This window comes from Carassius gibelio, chromosome A20, assembly GCF_023724105.1.
Source record: "Carassius gibelio isolate Cgi1373 ecotype wild population from Czech Republic chromosome A20, carGib1.2-hapl.c, whole genome shotgun sequence".
In the NCBI taxonomy this organism is placed as follows: domain Eukaryota; kingdom Metazoa; phylum Chordata; class Actinopteri; order Cypriniformes; family Cyprinidae; genus Carassius; species Carassius gibelio.
Genome location: NC_068390.1, coordinates 5,151,727 through 5,169,535, shown reverse-complemented (window position 1 = coordinate 5,169,535; position 17,809 = coordinate 5,151,727). Strand labels below are relative to the sequence as shown.

At 39.8% G+C, this 17,809-nt stretch overlaps 1 protein-coding gene across 3 annotated transcripts in view; it reads left to right on the top strand.

Annotated features, from left to right (window-relative positions):
• Nucleotides 1–16,899, top strand: part of LOC127938497 (serine/threonine-protein kinase LATS1) — a 29,264-nt gene extending 12,365 nt beyond the window's left edge. The window contains exons 4-8 of one of the 3 annotated variants that reach the window (XM_052535149.1): nt 8,816–10,197; nt 13,302–13,884; nt 14,260–14,442; nt 14,788–14,894; nt 15,039–16,899. In XM_052535149.1, coding sequence (XP_052391109.1) covers nt 8,816–10,197; nt 13,302–13,884; nt 14,260–14,442; nt 14,788–14,894; nt 15,039–15,536 — 2,753 coding nt within the window. In that variant the 3' untranslated portion in view covers nt 15,537–16,899. Of the gene's footprint in view, nt 1–8,815; nt 10,198–10,363; nt 10,468–12,385; nt 12,440–13,301; nt 13,885–14,259; nt 14,443–14,787; nt 14,895–15,038 lie in introns of those variants that run through there. The other 2 variants (XM_052535150.1, XM_052535151.1) reach the window with 2 other exon arrangements.
• Nucleotides 16,900–17,809: the final 910 nt, after the last annotated feature.

The window sequence follows — 17,809 nt, the reverse complement described above, 5'->3', positions numbered from 1 at the left end:
AATATTCATCCACATCCTCCACTGTCTGAGTATCCCTTTCATTTGTACTTTTTGTGACAAACTTCACCAGTCTACTCTTAAGTACTCTCCCTGTGTCTGGATAGAAAACAAGATAAGCAGGGCTATTTTTGTCATAACCAACAAATATACCCTTGTCACATCGCGCATCCAACTTTATCTTCTTATACTTGTATGCATAACACTCTAACCCAAACACTCTCATTTTGGATAGATCGGGGTTCTTTCCAGTTATCAGGTAGTATGGAGTTTGTCCCAGACGTCTATTATAACATCTGTTTCTAATTATAGCAGTGGTTTGTACCACATATGTCCACAACTCCTTTGGTAATTTACTCTCAATGAGCATACATCTTGCCATTTCAAACAAAGTCCTCCAAGCTCTTTCAGCTGTCCCATTTTGATGGGGTGAATAAGGAGCTGAGGTTTCATGTCTAATGGCATTCTTGCTGAGCAATGACTGAAATAAGGAAGATGTAAATTCTGTTCCATTATCTGATCTTATACATGTAATCATACCTTACGGTGCAACATCAGCAATGACTTTCTCAGTGGCTACGGCAGTGTCACTTTTGTTCTTCAAAAAATAGGTAAACACAGCTCCTGAATAGTCATCTGTGAAGGCTAAGGCAAATCTGAAACCATCTTTTCCTGCTGGTTCTATAGGACCAGCCAGATCTGCATGAAGAAGTGCAAACACATCTTTTGCTTTCTCATCTAGATCTATATTTCTGTTGTGAGCAAATTTGCCTTTTACACAAACTTCACATTTCAAATTGGATCTGTCAATTTTACCTCTAATTTTCATCCCTTCTGTAACATTCTCCAACTTTAACACATCATCATAATTACAATGACCCAGTATTTCATGCCATGTCTGAATATCAAAGCACGCGTTACACTCATCAATCTCATTAGCAACAGTACTCAAATAAAACAGTCTGTCATACATATGAATATCAAAAGTTGTACCATTTTTATGAATGAGTCTGTTCTGTCCCTCTGTGAAGATTACTGTTGCTCCGTGTGAAATTGCCGCTTTGACAGAAAAGATGTCTTGAGAAAATGATGGCACATAAAGTGTCTCCGTCAACATCATGTCCACAATGCGACCATTGCTATTTCTCAAACGCAATTTAGCGGTGCCCTTCTTCATCGCGATTCCACTGGCCCGTTTTCCATCAGCCAGCTCCAGAATGTGGCTCTGTGGCTTGAAACTTAAATCAAAATCCACAAACTTCTCAATGTCCGTAACAATATGTTTAGTAGCTCCATAATCCACCATGAGACCTTTCATTTCCACGTCAAGATCCGGAACTTTATTCACCTGCTCCACCATAAATGCAAATGTGGGATCCTCCTCTTCGTCCACCGTTTGCTTCACTTTATCCCGCTTTCTTCGACGACAGTGCATGTCTATATGTGAGGTGCTTTTACAGAAACTACACCATTGTCTCCGTTCACCGCACTCCCCAGCAACCATCGTGCACTCCGCGGCTTTGTGACCCTCCCGGCCACAATTGTAACAGGTGAGTCTCATACACCAATTATCCCTTCCTTTAATTTTCATTATGCTGTCCTCTCCCGAACTAGCAATGCCGAACTTCTCAGTGCTTTCATAGCTCCTCAGTTTTGCTTTAAAGTCAGCAAATGTTAGTTTTTCGTCACTCTGCATAATAAAAATAGAGAATGGTTTGAAAGTATCGGGGAAAACCCTTTAGAATCATGGCAGTCAATAAATCATCAGTCAAAGTCTCTCCCGCATTCCGCAATGCTGTAATTGCAGTCTCTGAACGAATAATGTAATCTGTAACGGTTTCATTTACACCTTTCTGAAGAGATGTCAAATCCGTATACAAACTTATCACACGTGGCTTCCCCTTACCAGCGTAGGGATCTCTCAAAATCTGCAATGCCCTTCTGCCATCATCCGCAGCCTCTCTCATCACAAGCGCATACTCTTGTCATCTAATAATTGGATCAGAACTGCATTTCCCTCTTCGTTTTTACTGTCGTCTCTCTTCCGCACCTTCATCATTCACAGCCAGGGCTTCACTCAGTATGATGGATTTCAAACCCAGAAGACGCAAATGTGCCAGGAACTTTGTTTCCCACAGTTCGTAATTCTTTTCTTCTCCGTCGAAACGTAAACGATTCCATTGGTTCCCAAACTCTTTACTGGGCCCATAACCTGTTGGCGCTGCTATCTCAATTAGAGCTAGGTAACCGGTACATGACGAAGGATTAAAAGACTCACAACTCAGGCATTATCTGCCGTTTAGCCTGCACTCACGCACAAGAGAGCAGCGGCCTTTTTATTAGTGATTGCACACCTGTGTATGTTTACTCCACCCACTTCTTGATTACAGTCAATTAGAGAACATATACATTTACATAAGTCAACAGTTAGGTAACGATGTTATTTTTTTCAGTAACGGGGTAATCTAACTAATTACTTTTCCCATCATTACAACGCCGTTGCCATTACTGAAGTTAAATGCGGTGCGTTACTATGCATTGATTTAATAAACCATGCAATCCGAACGCACCCCTGGCTCACACAGCGAGTGTGGAGGTGGGTTAAAAATTAGAAGCGATTTATGATTGGCTAAAGCGGAGTCATGTGTTTCATGTTAGCCAATCAGAGCCAGTGTTTTTACACACATGCCGGCACACGCGCCAGTGCCAGCGGCACCAAACACACACACACACACACACCCACACAAACCCAACAGCTACACACACAGAGATTTGCAGCAGCAGCAGTCAGGAGCAATCCGATGAAAAGTTGGCATTTTCAAGGTGGAGATATAAGCGCTACTTCAAATTTATTGTGGTCAAAGGCAAGAACGTGCATGTTATGTGTACATGTAATATGTGACACACGCATCAGGCCTCCAAACAAAAAAATCGAGTAAGGAGCCATTGGCTCCTATAAGAAATGAACTTAGGTGCCAAATGATTTTTTTAGGTGCAACAGAATAAACATGTGTTTATGTGTTTTATTTAAATTATTTATTTTACATTTTAACTTTTTAATCATACTGACGTGTTTATGTCTCATCTTTTCTTGACTTTATCAGCATTTTAATCCATCTTGTAGAGACCTTGGAATGAAGGTTCACTTAAAGTGGGAGCTAAATGTCTTTTCCAACTTGAAATATACAGTCATGTGTAGGGCTGGGTATTGTTCAAAATCTTTCGTTCCGGTGCCAATTTCGATACCTCAGTTTCGATACCGGTTCCTAACGATACTTTTTTCGATACCATATGTTTTAAAATCCATTTCAACATCAACACAAATACATTAAACACAAAACTTTTATTTTTCACCTTAATTAAAACAAATTCTGGTAACACTTCACGCTCAGGATAACATTATTAATACAACTGGTTGTGCTTTTTGGATGGGGTGTGCCATTCAGGGGCAGACTGGGACCAAAAAGTGGCCCTGGACTTTCTGGCCCACAGCAGCCCACCACATCTTAACGCAAACGCCCCTGTTTTGATGTCATTTATTAATTTAATATTTAAGTAAACAGTTTGGGGATTTAATAAGGCAACTGATCCACCGTTGAAAAAAGAAAGAACAGCAGCTGTTCATTTAGTGACTCCTAGTGAGCAATACATGCTCATCAAGACACAAACATTCTTCTAGAACTAACACTTTGCATTCAGTTAGCAGATCCATCCATCGAATCATGCATGAAATATAAGTTTATAAACACAAACGACAGCTTTATGTGCTTTACAGTTCAGATCACACAACATTTGCAACGTTTCTGAAAAACTTGTTTCTAAATATTGCTGATTCAAGCGTTTTAAACAATTTGCGCGCGTTCGGAGCTTTCGCTCACTCATTGAAAGCACGCACTGCAAGCAGCATTTGAGACAATGCGCGTACAGCGAATGAATTCATTGATGAACAGCGAATGAATTCATCTTTCGCGTATCGTAACTTCTGAATGAACACGTACACACACAATTATATCAAAATAATTGTCTCTGCAAGTATTCTCTTAAACACAGTCGGTTATGTTTTAAGTGAACGTATACAGTGGCCTGCTGCTCAGAGAAATTTGCTGTACCGGATAAATCTGTCTTTCTCTTTCTGTTTTTTTAGACGATGTGAAAGGGGGTGTGTTTCAAGATACACAATGGAGTAGACCAAACTAAACCGGGAGGGAGGGCAAAACACTCATCCAAACAAATGCTTCATTAACACCGGCTTTGGTTGGAATACTCTTATCGCATATGTTGCACTTTGCTGACTCGGCATACACTTTTATAAAGTGTAGCCACACTTTAGACCTCTTTGTCATTGTAAAACGGAAACGTTTTGAGAAAAAACAACTACAGTTGTGTTGTGTGACTGCGAGTATCTTCAGAAATGCTACCCGTCACGTCACGTGGTGGTGGACAGCCAATCACGGCGAATTTAGGTCCTTACATGCACATATGCTACAAGCTCACACAGACACAGCCGCTTGGCAAAAAAAAAATAAAAATCCGGCGGCTTGGTTTTGGAACCGAACTTTGGCACCGAAAGATAAATAATTTTTCGATACTCATAGTATCGAAGTTTTTCGTTCGATACCATAAAGGCATCGAAGTTCGGTACCCAGCCCTAGTCATGTGTTGTTTATTAAACAGAATCTGTACCAATATCATGGACCATAAGCATCACTTGGCACCTGAGTATAGTTTGGGGTCCTCCTCAATGCATCCTGTAAATGTTGTCATACTCTCTTAAAAATAAAGGTGCTTCATGATACCATAGAATAACCTTTTTGTCCTGTCTAAATGGTTTCATAAAGAACCTTTAACATTCAAAGACAACAGATTATGAAAAGGTCAGAAAGAGATTGTTCTTCAAAGAGCCTTTGACTGAATGGTTCTTTGTGGAACCAAAATTGTTCTGTAAAGAAACTTTTAAGCTCCTTTATTTTTAAGAGTGCATGTCTTTCACACTTTCAGTCTGTTTTTCTTAATTAGTAAAATTTTTATAGGAGGAGTTGAATCATGTAGACAACAGGTTAAGTAAAAATATAAAAATTCAATAGCTCATAAATATAGCAAAATGCTCCTCTTTATAGTTATTTTTCTAGCTGACTGATGAGCTTATGGACACCGAAAGGTTACTGAGATTAATATTACATTGCAATGTTATCAAGCTTTACTCGTTTTCCGCAGTTTGAAAGTGTTGTACTGTAGAATCTCTCTTATAAAATAGCCTACCTTTTGATGTTAATTCATGTTCATTATGTACTCTTTTAGTAATGAGCAAGTTATGATAGGTTCACGTGCTGCTTGAACTGAGGCACTACTCAAGTTCGTTATTTCAAATGTAGGCGCGCGGTATGCGTGTGTGCTTGTAATGGAAGCGACACGCTAGTTTTTTTTCCAGGCGCGTCCGCAACGCATCGAGTTAAAAACATCTCAACTTTTCAGAATCCCACAAGCGCACCGCAGATCATATGACAAGAACCAACCAATCAGCTTCATCCTTTCCAGTACCAACGTTGAAAGCTCAGCCAAGATGAAGGAACAGCTGATCATAGCTTTATATGGATAGCCAGTTTTAAATAAATTTAGTAACAGAGCTACTGCAAGCGATTTTTAGTGCTGCAAATCCGTTTATCCTTTGCTGAAATTTACGCGTCTTCTTGGAGAGAGCAGGTCATGGTTGCTTAACAATGGCAGACCCCTCAGGAGCGCAAGAACCCAGAGGCTTTTGGAAAAAAATCAGAAAGCGGCGCGCCTAGCATTTTCCACGCGTTTTTAGGAGCGATATGTGAACGGCCCCTTAAAGAGCACCAAAACTGTATTTGGAATAATTTTAAAGCTAATACTTTGTAAATTAAAAAGTAACAAAGCACAAAGCTTTTTGCGATTTACTGGAGGGCAAGTGCACTTCAAATGAAGTTCATGCATTAACAGAACACAGCATGGACTAAGATCTTGTTAAGAAGAAGCCTTATGATTATAAACTGTTAACGAACTGTTAACGATATTGCCAATATCCACACAGATGACAGCTTTACCTGTTGTAGTTTGTTCAAGTTATGAAAGAAATAGACGCTGTTTTTCTGCACTTTCTCTTCAAGTCTCCATTAGTCCTCTCTCGCGCATTTATCAGGTGTGTGTGAGCACTGCTGCGCGGCACATGAGGACTGTTTAAAACTCTTTTTCCCTCTAAAACTTCAATGCGCATTCTCTCAATGCGTGAACATAACAAAAGATATGAATGCAAAACAATCAGGAAAAAAGGCATTACATGCAATTTTTTAAGAGATAACATGTAAATACATAGGCCTAGTCGCCAGTGGCGACCTCAGCAAAAACTTCACTCGCATTTTAATATTTATGGTCGCAAATGCGACTGTTTTAGTCGCAGTTTGGAGCCCTGTGCATCTATAAAGCTAGTGGCCCCAAAAAACTTTTCTTACAAAGATAATACTTGAAGTGCAGGATAAAACTCTTGCTGTCTTTTGAGGTGCAATAAATATCAAAAGTTATGTACGAACACCTGTCTGTTCTATTCATTTCAACTGACTTGTGAAAACTGCTAAAAAAAAAAAAAAAAATCAGTTACTTTTTTTTATTACAGTAACGCAAATAGTTACTTTGCCTGGTAACAAGTTACTTTTATTATAGAGTAATTCAGTTACTAACTCAGTTACTTTTTGGAACAAGTAATGAGTAACTATAACTAATTACTTTTTTAAAGTAACGTTCCCAACAGTGCTGGCTCTGCACCCATTTACCTAAATTTGCTACTTCAGACTTATATCCCCTCTAGAAGCTTGCGTTCTGCAAGTGAACGTCACTTGATTGTGCCATCCCAAAGAAACATAGTCACTTTTACGGACTTTTAAATTAAATGTTCCCTCCTGGTGGAATGACCTCCCCAAGTCCTTAGCCATCTTTAAGAATCGGCTTCAAACCCATCTCTTCCATCTTTATTTGACACTCTAACTTTAACACTCACTATTCTAATTATATTCTTAAAAAAATATATATAACTACCTTTCTAATCGTTTTTTGTATTCTATTTTCTTTTCATTTATTATGCATTTGTGTGTGTGTGTGTGTGTGTAAAGACCTCTAACACTAGCTTGAACTATTCTTTTTTTTTATTCTATCTGTTTTCTTTTTATTTATTATATTTTTTTAAAGCCCATGCTACGTGTACTGTGTTAACCTAACTGAGAATTGTTATAGCACTTATATATCATTGCTCTTTTTGTTGTTTTTGATTGCTTTCACTGTCCTCATTTGTAAGTCGCTTTGGATAAAAGTGTCTGATAAATGAATAAATGTAAAATATTATATGGTTTTAAATGAGGTGTCATAGACTAAGTTATGACTAGACATAAATAAGTTTGTATGCACAGACGTCTGTTGTTGGCGTTTTTGGTAATTTTTACAAGGCTTTTTTAATAGGGTTCATATCAATATCAGATTTATATAGTATCGACCGAAATTAAGAAATATATTGTGATATAAATTTTGCCCATATTGTCATACTGCGGTTGTATTTGTAAACAATGGCGTCTATATTGCTTATCAGTCTGAGTCCGATTGAGAGTAGAGAATATTAATGAAGAGGATCGTACAGAACCTGTGCAGGCATGGCTTTTACTGGTGTGTTTGTTTCTTGTCTCATACTTTTAGATATGCTGTTATTTGTACATGCTACTGCTTCTGTTAGCTTTTAATATACGGTTGTATCCTGATTAAAGCTTAAAAACAGCACCGCAACCGTGCGCGCATCCATGTATAACACTTCTCATTGCTTTGTGAAAATAAAGTTTGTTGGAGCTGATCTGACAATCTGAATGAGAGTGAGAGAGATGCAGAGCTACAAAAGGAACTGTATTAAGAGCCGCTGCTTTAGAACATTGATTTTGAAACTTGTGAATCCATCAGAATCGTTAGAAGATAAAATTGCGATTTTAAATATGAATAGATTTTTACGTGCACCCCTAGTTTTCTCTTCCTCTTCTCTAAAGCAGCACAGCATGGCTTCGCTCCCTTCATTAAATGTTCCTGGGGCCAGGGTTCATCTGGGTTCATGTATACGACCCGGGAAGTAACTCGTTGTAGTCTCTTCCAACCATTTTTGTAGGCACTAAACTGCCAGAATTTTTTTTAAATGTCAGCACTGCAACTGCAGATATTGTTTATGCTCAATAAGCAACATTGCACACTAATTAACATTAAAAAAAAAAGTCAAATCCCAATCAACCACCCCATTTGTCAGTAAAGCCGGTTCCCTGATTACCACTAAATTGCCATCAGCTGCGGTAATCAGGGAACCGGCTTTACTGACAAAATGCGCATGACAATCGAATGCTATATATCGCCCATCCCTACCTCAGATTGAAAAATTTCTATCTACATACACCGCGGGTCCCCTTACATGGAAGTTGCCAGCATGTTTGTACAGTAGCCCTAAATGGACAAACTGCTCTACAGAGCGCATTTTGTCACTTTGTTGTTCTTGCAAGCAAAACACTGTCACAATGATGAACAAGTACATTAACATTTGCAATAACATCGATTTATTGAATAATTAAGTATAATTCCTTAATTTACCTTTTGTAAAGAAATCTCATTGCTCTTTGCACCTTTAATGTACCAATTGATAGGGTTCCCTGTAAAGCTTTAGCTGACTTTTAATTTTTCCTAAGAGGGATAATTCACCTAAAATCTAAATAAATATGATTGTTTACAGGACTTTGGAAATTCTGCTTAGGTTTCTGTTGTTGATGTATGTATATGTCCTCTCTAGGTCCATCCCAAATTCCACCGACAGTGTTGCGGCGCAAGAGCTGGAAGGGTTCAAAGGAATCTCTGGCCCCACAGAGACACAGTGCTCTAATGAATGATGTCATGATTTATCGTCCCAGTAGCCCTGGACCTCAAAGCGACCTATCACGGCCTGCTACCTTTCCTCAAAATCTTGCTGCTGGAGCTAGCGGTCAACGAGTGAATCCTCCCCTCCCACGGCAGGTGCGTAGCATCACTCCTCCTCCCACCTCATGGGACTCCAATCCCTCAACCAAGCGTTATCCTGGGAACTCGGATTACATGGTGCCTCAGCTCTCTCCTGTGCCTCAGGGGCCCCGCCCCGATGGCTATATAAACCCTCCATCCCAGGCTCAGCGAGTGATCAGTCCAGTGCCTGTGGGTCGGCAACCCATCATCATGCAAAACCCCGGGGGCAACAAGTTCACCTTCCCTCCATCCTGGCCTCAGAATGGCAACATACAAAGTGAGTATGTGGGCATTAATAGCAGTGGTAGGCAGCCACTACCCCCTCCTTATCCTATGCACCCGACTAGCAGACAGAGTCCCACGGCCCAGCAGATGCAATCCAGCGCTCTTGCTATAACCTCAAATGGATCCAACCGAAATAGCCACAACCTTGATATGTACAACCTTGGGGTACTATCCCAGGTCAGACCTTCTGTGCAGCAGCCTCAGACTTCCCCTGGTCACAGCACCAATCAGGACGTTCCTTTGTCATGGCCCCACAGCATTCCGGGACGCTCCAACTCCTTCACCAATGCCCAGCCCAGTGGACGTCAGTGTCCATCTGTGCCCAACTCTCAACCTTCCGGCACGACTGTCACCACCATTACCCAGGCCCCCATTTTGCAGCCAGTGAAGAGTATACGTGTGCAGAAGCCAGAGCTGCACACTGCTGTGGCCCCTACACACCCACCTTATTTCCAGCAGCCACCGCTTCCATCCTCCGCTTATCAAGAGCCGTCTGCCCCCATGGCTGCCCCTGAAGTCCCGAGCTACCAAGGTCCACCCCCTCCTTATCCTACACACAGGCTACAGCAGCTACCTCAACCAGGGTACGACCCCAACCCTGGCCCAAAACCCAGCAACAAAGAAGAGGATGGAGTCGACAACGACACTGACAGCACCTGCTCCAGCGAGCGTACTGAGGGCTCGGAGGAACGTGAGAAGAAACAGATCACAACATCTCCCGTGCCGGTGCGGCGTTGGAAACGTGACGAGGAGCGCAAAGGGGACAGCAGAGTTCCCATGTACTCCCCGCAGGCTTTCAAGTTCTTCATGGAGCAGCATGTGGAGAACATCCTGAAGAACCACCAGCAGAGGATCCGTAGGAAGAAGCAGTTGGAGAGCGAGATGCAACGGGTTAGCATGCAATTCCTTTCACAGTGTTCTTTGCTTCTCCACTCTGCTGATTATTTCCTATTGACTTCTAACTTTTCCCATCTTTCTTCCATTATTCTTTCCTTCCCTTTTATTCTCCCTATTCTCCTCTTATTCTCCTCTCCTATCTGTCTTCCATATCTTTTAGTCTGTGGATCTCCTCCGTAAGCCTACTTTTTTTCTATGTGTGATCACCTCGTTTTCGTAGTTTAAAGATTTCTTCTGGAGTAATCTTCACTCAAGAGTGGTAAAGTAAGACTCAATTAGTCATTTAGACAGCATGTGTATGTTCCTCGAATGTTCTTATGAGTTCCGTTCTAAAGCCTAGTGAGCTGCCTACCTAGACCACATTTTAAGGTGTCATAGGTGCTTGTATGGTGAGTGTGATTTAACCAAGTGCAACATGTTCGTTGATCAACATTCCAATCAACCAATCAGAATAGAGAGATAACTTTTCAGGAAATATCTGTTTTAGGCTTTAAATCAGAGTTAGGCCATCTTTAAAAATATTCTTGTTTGCCTTAACCCAACCGACCCTGTCAATTTAGGACCGACCCAATTTTGTAAAGTTTTTTTTTTTTGCTTTTAGTCCGACCCACTTGCAAATTTGCGTTAAAACCGACCAATTTTTTTTTACTCTTCAAACAACTAATACAAAAGCAACAAAATACTATTAATTATTTTAAAGTATTGTAAATATATAAATTGCCTTGGTCTACATACAAATGAAGGCTTCTTCTTTAATAAAAAAAAAAAAACCCTTGACGTCATCCATGTTTACACGGATGTCACACTATGGCCTGTCCGTTCGCTTCGTCTCATTCACTGTCAGAGTCAACAGTTCGCGATTGGTAATGATGGCTGCGGCTGCAGTAAACTAAATGTTCCCGGTCTCTGTTCAAAGTCTGGTTCGGGCACCATAATACATCTAAATAATTCAATAAAACAGCTCGACACCGCTTTAACTTGGCACTTTAAGTTCTGGAAAAACTGTGCCCAGATCTTTTCCCATCCCTTCTCACGTCTAGTCTAAAACCGTGACCGTGTCGACTGTCACTTTATGTTTGAAAATCTATTGCACGAATCAACCAACACAAGTCTCTCATTTGTTGGTTGCATTGATACGTAGCGGTGGATGAAAGTAAAACAGTAGAACAGTACCTCATTTTTTTTTTTTCTTCTCACCTGAAATTCATGCAATAAACATTAATTTGTTTGTGGTCTATATAGCCTACATCAAAATGAGGTTTGCAATGATGCGCCCGAAGGCACGGGTTGAAGACCCAGTCAGTGACATCACGATATGCTAATTTGTTTAAATTCATACCGGCTTCGTCACCATCACAAAAATTTCCTTTTTTTGACATTGAAACTTGGAAGAAAAAAAATATAGACCGACCTACCGACCCTTTTTTTTTAATTATTATTATTACTGTTACTGCAAACCAAAATATTTTTAAGGATGGCCTTAGGTGCTTCTACACCCTTATTAATCAGCTATCATTTCCCTCTGATTTTAGGAATAAATAATGGGTTAGGTTTGGGTTAGGGATTGGGTTTGGTCTATATTTTTGAACAATAATGTTGATCCAGGAACATGTCTTACTTGGCAAAATCACAGCGAACGTGCTTGTGCATCACAAAGCCTGTTATGAAAGTCAGGCATTGTAATACCGTATTTTTCGGACTATAAGTCACTCCAGAGTATAAGTCGCATCAGTCCAAAAATACGTCATGACGAGGAAAAAAAACATATGGACTTTAAGTCGCATTTATTTAGAACCAAGAACCAAGAGAAAACATTACCCTCTACAGCCAAGGGTAATGATTAGATCATGATTAAAATCCAGTGGTTCCCTCTAATTTTAAATGGAAAGAGCAAAGACAAAGCCTTAGTTTATTTTCTTTTATTTGTGTAACTTGTTTTAAAATTTTAATTTTGTTTTGTTACATTTCAATTTCACAAAGAAAAGTGCATCAATATCCTAATAAAATGACACCTTTTCATTTACTATATAATGTCTTCAATCTCATTTTATATATATATATATATATAAAATGAGATTAAAATGTGACTAAATCGAATCGTGAAATCAAAATTGTGAATCAAATCATGAGTTGAGTGAATGGTTACATCCCTAGTGATGAGTGCCATTTGTGTGACACACAGAGTCGCTGCCTACGAAGAGCACTTCATATTGGCTGCTTCATGTTCTGTGATTAGGTGAGCTATCTATCTTAGACATTAGACTGCGAGGCAGCTCACTGGGCTTTAGGACGAATCTACCGTCTTAACGGTTTCCTGCAGCTCTGTTCACATCTATGCCTATGTGGTGTCTGTCCTGACTTTTCACATTTTCTGCACTGATTGGTGAGTGTTGGGTAGTGATGTATATATGAATGGAGCACAGTACTACTCTTTTACTGGTAGATAAAGTAAGTATTAGTTTAAACAAAATATTTTAAAAAAGAAATGTACAGTACAGAATTTATTATATGATAGATCATATAAACCTGAAGTGTTCTGTGGGTGTATAGATCTTAAACCCACCTCAAACCTTGTATGTCATTGTTACTGCACCTGTGGTTAAGGTCCAGTTCGATGGGCTACTGGCTTTATTTGTATGTGTTTATGTGTAGTGTTACGATCCTACCATTTCAATAAAATGCAACCCAATTTAATTAAGATTTCAGGTTGGGTTCATGCCAGAGAAGTGACAAAAGCATATGAGATGCATACTTGTGTATTGAAATGCACGTGAAATGAAATCTAAATGGAAATATCAGTCATGCTGAGCGAAACAAACTACAGTTGAAATTCAAGCAAGATTGCAAATTATGTTTTCTATGTGATTTTGATCACTGTAGGCAACCCTGTGCATTGCATGTGTGGGTTTTTCAGTGCTGAATGCTGTTTGCCACAGTTGTGAATATTGCATGATTTAATTGTTGGTATGTTGTCTCAGATAATTTCAGAAGTTCATTTAATCTTTCTCTTTGTGTGTTGTGTGAGTGAGTTTGTCTGTATTTATGGATGAGCTTCTGTTTTGTGAGGGCTGTTGTCTTAACACGTGTTTTGTGTTCAGGTGGGACTCTCAAGTGACGCTCAGGAGCAGATGCACATGATGCTGTGCCAGAAAGAATCCAACTACATCCGCCTCAAGCGCGCCAAAATGGACAAATCCATGTTTGAAAAAATCAAGACTTTGGGAATCGGGGCGTTTGGAGAAGTGTGTTTGGCTCGGAAAGTGGACACGGGAGCGCTGTATGCCATGAAGACCCTCCGTAAGAAAGATGTCCTATTGCGGAACCAGGTGGCCCATGTGAAAGCTGAGCGGGATATTCTCGCTGAAGCTGATAATGAATGGGTCGTCCGGTTGTACTACTCATTTCAGGATAAAGATAACTTGTATTTTGTCATGGACTACATCCCTGGTGGGGACATGATGAGTCTTTTGATCAGAATGGGTATTTTCCAAGAGGACTTGGCTCAGTTTTACATCGCAGAGCTCACCTGTGCTGTGGAAAGCGTCCACAAAATGGGTTTCATCCATCGAGACATCAAACCTGACAACATCCTAATTGATCGTGATGGACACATTAAACTGACAGATTTTGGCCTGTGCACTGGTTTCCGATGGACTCACGACTCCAAATACTACCAAAGTGGTGAGCCTAACTGCTCGAAGGCCTTTTATTATAGTCAAATAGCTGCTTTACAAAATCTTGCCAATACTTCGCGCAATATGTCAATGCATTGCACACGTTAGTGTTAATGTTTATTACATTAGTGTTAATGGTGTTTACAAATAAGTTGCAATAGATATGAAAAAGAAGTGTCACCATTTGAAGTCCCAGTCAAAAAGCTTCCTTAAAAGTGAGTTGTGGTGAGGAAAAATCACATTCAGGTCTGACTTCATTCTGACGATTCACCATCACATCAAAGCGACTGTTAATATTTATAGTTCCTGAATATATTGTTGAATTGATAAAGGGCTTTGGTTCAGTCTTAAGATGTTTCTTTCTGTCTCTGTGACCTGTCAGGTGATCATGTGCGTCAGGACAGTATGGACTTCAGTAAGGAGTGGGAGGATAGTGCTAACTGTCGCTGTGGAGACCGACTGAAGCCACTGGAGCGCAGAGCCGCTCGACAGCATCAGCGCTGCTTGGCACACTCATTGGTGGGCACTCCCAATTACATCGCCCCTGAGGTTCTGCTGCGCACAGGTACGTCAGACAAGTGCCTGTGAACCGTAATAAAGGTTATTTATCAAGCACTTTTCATGCAGGTACAAAGATTGCTTGATGAAGAAATACTATGTTTAGAGGTCACACACAAATAATATACTCCCTCGCATTTCATTCCAAACCTGGAAGACTTTGTCTTCAGATGGGATTTAAGACAAGATGTCCTTTTAGTAGCCTATAGCTTGGACAAAATGTGGTGCAGTTCTTTGTGAAATTTAAATGTCAAATAACAAAACTAAATCAGATAAAAAACACAATTCAAATATTTTTTTGATTTAAGTGATATGATTGTTCAATCTATTTATTTATTTTGTTCAATCCTAGGTTACACCCAGCTCTGTGATTGGTGGAGTGTAGGTGTTATCCTCTATGAGATGGTAGTCGGTCAGCCTCCTTTTCTGGCAACGACTCCTCTTGAGACCCAGATGAAGGTGAGAATATATGTTGGTCTTTTTGAGGTGGAAGTGTGTTTGGTCTCATCGTGTTGTAACACACATATGCAGCAGAGTTGATATTGGTCAGCGGATGCTGGCAGTCAGTGCCGTTATCAGCTTATGTGGTTGTGTTCATCTCAGGTGATAAACTGGCAGACGACCCTACACATCCCCCAGCAGGCCAAGCTGAGTCCGGAGGCCACTGACCTGATCCTGAAGCTTTGCCGTGGCCCGGAAGACAGGCTCGGGAAAAATGGAGCTGATGAGATTAAAGCCCATCCCTTCTTCAAACACATCGATTTCTCCACAGACCTGCGGCAGCAACACCATGCGCCTTACATCCCCAAAATCACGCACTGCACTGACACCTCCAACTTTGACCCCGTTGACCCCGACAAGCTCTGGAACGATGACGCTGACAGCAACCACAACGACACACTCAACCGCTGGTTCAAGAACGGCAAGCACCCCGAGCACGCCTTCTACGAGTTCACCTTCCGCCGCTTCTTCGATGACAACGGCCACCCGTACAGCTGTCCCAAGCCCATCGAGTGTGAGGATTCAGATGGGGAGGACGAGCCAGTCAACCCATCGAAGGGGTTCGGACCTGAGCAGGGGCGGGATTTAGTCTATGTTTAGTGTCAATGTGTTTGTGTGGGAGAAACTAACAAGAAATCAAAAAAAACCAGCCATAAATTATATTTTATACGAGCATGAATAAACCAAGCCTGTAATGTAGGACCAGTCATATCAGCATTGTGATTATTTTCATGACAAGTACATTTCAAACCTCAATTTTTCATTACTGTAATGCGAACAAATATAATCTAATAATAATTATACATCATAGTAGTATTATTTTTTTCCTGCTGCCTTTATGCTGGTGTGAAGAGACAATGCACGACTTTGCATTAGTCATTTTTTATGTAATTAAAATGTTTACAGTAATGCAATTAAAATAATGAAAACGAAGGGATTTTGGGGTCAATTTTTTTTAATTCTCATGAACATGGCAACAATTTTAAATAGCCTAAAAACTGGCTGGTTTTTATTATGCAAAATACATTCTTATTTCTTTTGATTTATTGGTAACATCGGGGCATATTTTTATGAGACGCACCTGTAGGATGTGTTTTTATATGTTTGTGTGTATGTTTCTCTCTTCCATCTTTGGTGGTGACTGGTTGAGTCTGTCTTGACACTTTGTGCTGTATTTATTATTTTTTATTCAGGATGCACTTGTCTTGTGCCTTTTAAAAACTGAGATTCTAATGATGCAGTGGAGCTCTGTATTTTTACTCCTCTAATTTATTCAAATACTTTTTTTTTTATGGTAGCTGAAACAAGTTGAGTATTTTCTTCCTGAAATAATGTCTTAATTTATGATTGTGTGGATTTGTTTCTCATTCTTACCGCCACACTCGGACTTTGATTCTATGCTTTCTTTCACCAAAACTACGAGGGAGATCATGTACGATGGTAAATTTAGCTGATTATAAGAGTTTCCCAGATTATACTTTGTAAATTGTTGCTCTGTGTATTTTTTATTTATACACATATAAACTGTATATATAAGTTATGCAGTGTAAACTAGTACTTTTCTCCCTGTTCTTAGTCCCAAAGGTTTAGGAAAGAAACCATGGGCTAGATCCTGTTCTGTTTCACAGGATATGATGTTGAAACATGTTCTATATGGTACATATCACTACAGATCCGGAGCAGAACACATTTGAGAACCCTATTCTGGTTTCTCTCTTTGTTATGAAGAGAACTTGCTGTGTCACTACCAAAGCCTTCTGTCGGTCTCCTGGTGTCACGGTTTTATATTTTTCTGAAATCTCTCAGATATACCGTGCATCTTATAATGTAATAAACTCATTTTCTTTGATTAAACTGGTTGTCTTAGACCCAGGAAAAGCATCTGTAGCTACTTTGATTGTAAATTTGCCTTGAATGGGAGAGAAGATGGGGTGATGATAATAAAATAAAAGCACAAACCACATACTTCAGTGTCTAGTGTTTGTGACAAATAATGGTGTAATCATATACACAGATTCTTTTTTTAACAGCAGGACACATTAACATATGTGTTTATGTTGTAGTTGTTATGGTTAAAGTCACCATGAAATCAAATTTGACTTTTTTTTATGTAATGTATAATAAATTATTCTTGCACATTAATTTAATATTTGAAGAGTGGTTTATGACAATAGCCGTCTTTCCTTCCCGTTTGAAGTTGGAGTTAATATTTCTACGTACTGTAGAGAATTTCACTACACACAATCAACAGTTCACATTCTTCTCTCTTGCTCTAGGGCATTCACTGATGACATCACTCTTCTGCTCACCTCTGACCTCTTTGGCAGCAAAGTCAGTCAATGTAATATAACAAAAAATATAACTAAGATGTAGTTTTTATATATTCCCCTTATAAAACTAAAATCCACATCTGATTGAGAAATGAAAATTGCAACACTTTATTAGATAAATCTAAGACATATAAACGAATAAACATAAACACACGCACTCACACATTCACACATGTTGCAGGAAGATAGAAAGTTAGGGAAAGATGAGTTTAAGAGAATGGAAATATGGAATCCCAAGTTTACAGCAATACGTTAAATTGCATAGACATGAACAACCATCAATCACGTAATTTGCCCTCGCATTGAGTTCCTCAATGAGGTTAAAATTATATTAGATACACCAGTAAAGGTCACAGTCTGGAGGTTACTTGCATCTCCTGTGAAAAGGGAGTCCCCTTTGTTGTCCGATGTCGCTGATTGGCTGGAAGTTCAGTAGTCGTTGTGTGCGGGTTGAAGTTGAAACTCGACGTTACAAAACTTAACTCAGAACACGAAACTCTCAAACGGAAAAGAAAATAAAGTTTGACGAGACTAAGTTGTGTT